The sequence below is a fragment of the Acanthisitta chloris genome, unplaced genomic scaffold, assembly GCF_000695815.1.
Source record: "Acanthisitta chloris isolate BGI_N310 unplaced genomic scaffold, ASM69581v1 scaffold19121, whole genome shotgun sequence".
Taxonomy (NCBI): Eukaryota; Metazoa; Chordata; class Aves; order Passeriformes; family Acanthisittidae; genus Acanthisitta; species Acanthisitta chloris.
In genome coordinates this window covers 2,597-5,451 of record NW_008654539.1, presented here as the reverse complement: position 1 = coordinate 5,451, position 2,855 = coordinate 2,597, and the positions used below count along the sequence as shown (strand labels likewise).

General features: G+C 49.4%; 1 protein-coding gene across 1 annotated transcript in view; it reads right to left on the bottom strand.

The window, feature by feature from the left end:
- Nucleotides 1–238: 238 nt before the first annotated feature.
- The window catches only part of P2RX4 (purinergic receptor P2X, ligand-gated ion channel, 4), a gene marked incomplete at its 5' end in the record, with an annotated part of 5,117 nt that continues 2,500 nt past the window's right edge, over nucleotides 239–2,855 (bottom strand). The window contains 5 exons of the mRNA XM_009083567.1: nucleotides 239–271; nucleotides 938–1,033; nucleotides 1,124–1,189; nucleotides 1,275–1,368; nucleotides 2,701–2,837. Coding sequence (XP_009081815.1) covers nucleotides 239–271; nucleotides 938–1,033; nucleotides 1,124–1,189; nucleotides 1,275–1,368; nucleotides 2,701–2,837 — 426 coding nt within the window. The remainder of the gene's footprint in view (nucleotides 272–937; nucleotides 1,034–1,123; nucleotides 1,190–1,274; nucleotides 1,369–2,700; nucleotides 2,838–2,855) is intronic.

Below are 2,855 nucleotides of genomic sequence, written 5' to 3'. Positions count from 1 at the left end.
TCTTCCTCTGTGCTTAGTACAGTTAATCTGGAAAGACAGCAGACAAGGAGCAGCCCCAGTACTTCCCTCTGGGGGTTGGCTCCAGCCAGCAAAAGTAGTGAAGAAGAGTGAAGATGGTCCCTTTCTCAAGTTTGTTCCCAGCTTCCTTCCAGCAAGGAGTGGGTGGTCTCATGGCAGGGTCAGAGTAACATTCACAGCAGCAGTTTAGAGCAGCAGTTGGTGCTGCAGCAGCAGGAGCTCAGGTGTCTGTTCCATATGTCTCACCGACTCCCTGCAAGTATCAGAGATTACAGTTCTCTGACAAAAACCTCTGCTTTCTCCCTCTTCCTCTCACATAAAACCCTCTGCACAGCCAAGCTACTCTCTACTACTCAGGCGTTACTTTTCCGATGCCACGAGGTGTTTGGATTCAGAAACCTGCCCTCTGCAGCAACACTTCCCATCAAGCACAGGGCTGTAGGGCTGAGCTCTGCCCTCAGCACCAGCCAAGCAACCCACTAAATCCTTCTGCTGGTCAGAGACCCTGGAGGGAGCCATAGCTGTAGCTGTGAGCACACTGGTCTCAGAAAATACCAAACCACTGAATAGGTTTGCTTACAGCTGCAGGAACCCCAATAGCCAAGGAAGTATTTGATGGGAACAGAGCTGCTGCCTACAGCTGTTGGAAGGCAACTGCCAATGACTGCAACCCAAAAAGGAGGTGCAGTAGGAGCATGACAAATGCTTGAAGATACATTTCCCTCTCCAAGAGTGGTTGCCCAGGAAACATGACAATATTTGCTTCTAGTGCTCTTCCTTGCAACAGCTTTGAGGTAAAAATTAGCTTCTCTGACAAAGCTTCTTTAGAACTGTGGTTCAAAATTCCTCTTTGATGTGCATTTACTGCATCCTGTTTCAGAAACAACTTTGCCTTTACTCTGCCTTCATTGATGCTTACCAGTTCATAATCCTCCACGTATTTGTACTTCTTCTCGCGATAGTAGTACCTCTTCTTCATGAAATACAGAACAACAATGTCACACAGCACTGTTGCCTAGTGGAGATTGAAAGGGTTTAAGACAATGATCCTCAGAATTAAGGCACTAATCCAGAACTGAGTCCAAGTGCAGATAGTGTCACTTACCACACCAAACAGTGCTAAGCCAGAGCCGATGTTAATCATGGTAGGGATTACATCAAATTTTCCTGCCTAGAAGACAGTTAACAAGGCTGAGGATGTTTTCCAGCATCTCTGAAAGCCTCCACTACAAAACCTCCAGGAACTGTCACCCTACCTTTCCAAACACTATGATGTCAAAGCGGATGCCATAAGCTTTGACAAGTGTCCGTGACTCAGTGCCATCACTATTCCTGTAGTACTTTGCAAACCTGGAGAAAAGATAGGTCAGAGCTTAGCTGGAAATTCTGAGGCTGCTTATGTGATCATGCAACATTGAGGTGCGTTCCCCATCCCAGAAGGATAGGCTGAAGCTTGGTACTTCCAGACACATGCCCCAAATGATGGGGGATTTCATGCAGGCAAGCACAAAACAGGTGAATTTAAGACAATAGCTGGCATGAGCCAAATCAGGAAACTTGAAAAGCATAGGATGGGGAAGAAGCTAGCTTTAGCAGGGGAGCAGAAGGGCAAACAGGAAGAAATTGAGCTGCACACAAGAACACCGTCCCGGAGGCAGCAGGCAGCCGCAAGGGGCAGGGCCAGGAGCAGCCGCGCGGTTCCGCCTGGCACACGTTCCGTGTCCCGCGCAGGGCGACCCGCAGGCAAACGACACGGAAAAGGGATGAGAACAAACAAGTGAGGTCAGACTTACTCCGCCACGTGGTTGACTAAGCCATGAAGAAGCAGAGAAGAGGTCGGAAGAGAAGAGGAAGGATTGGTAAGGGGCTGCATCACAGTTTTGAACAAGCAAGAGCACTTTAGATCCAGATGTGATATCCTCCAGCTGGTCTTGCCTGACACCCCAACACCTACAGGCCTGGCACCTTCCAAACACACACTTGTGCTGTCTGCATGGCAGCAGCTCCTCAATGAATTCATCCAAGTCCAATGACTTGTTCAAGATCCCCTGTGCCAAGTGAGATTTTTGTGACCGTGGAAACGAGCACAGCCCTGAGCCGTTTCCTCCAGAGCAAGAATGCTGCAATGACCATGGCGAGGTGGCCAATCCATATTATTGTAGTCTGAGTCTGGATGCATCCAGCTGCCTGGCTCTGTGCTGGCAGTTTACTGGAGGTACTGGGATTACCTGCACTGGCCAGAATGTGTATGAGGTGGTGCAGATATGGTTTTCAACTGACAGTCACTTTTAGATAATAGTTTTTCCCTCAAGCACAGTGAAGGAGATGCTTCAGTATCCCACCCCTATGTCTTTGTCCTCTCAAATTCTGCCCTGTCAGCACTCCCTGAAATAGACAGTTTTCCCATTGCTGTGCCATGGTCCAAATGGCCACCCAAAAGCTCATGGAAACAGGACTCAGATTAATCTGTGGAGCTTCACTGACCTCTCCACTGCTGTCTTGCACACAGTGAGGATCCCCTCTGCCCTGTTTCACGCCATCACAGAAACACTCCACATTTTACAGCACCATCGAAAGCCCAAGGACTACCCACAATTGCCAGAGGAGTGTCAGCATCCCAAACACTGTGCCAGTGGCAAACTGAGCTGCAGGGACACCAGGTGCCCTCCATAGCCACATTACCTGAAGTTGTAGCCAGGGGAGACAGTGTGGTCAGGGTCCTTGTTATCGAGGCGCCGGAAGGAATATTTTGGCACACAGTGGGAAGCAGCTCTGTCAAGGTTGCAGTCCCAGTTGATCTGCAGTGCCATGACTCCACCCTGCCAAGTGGAGGAGAG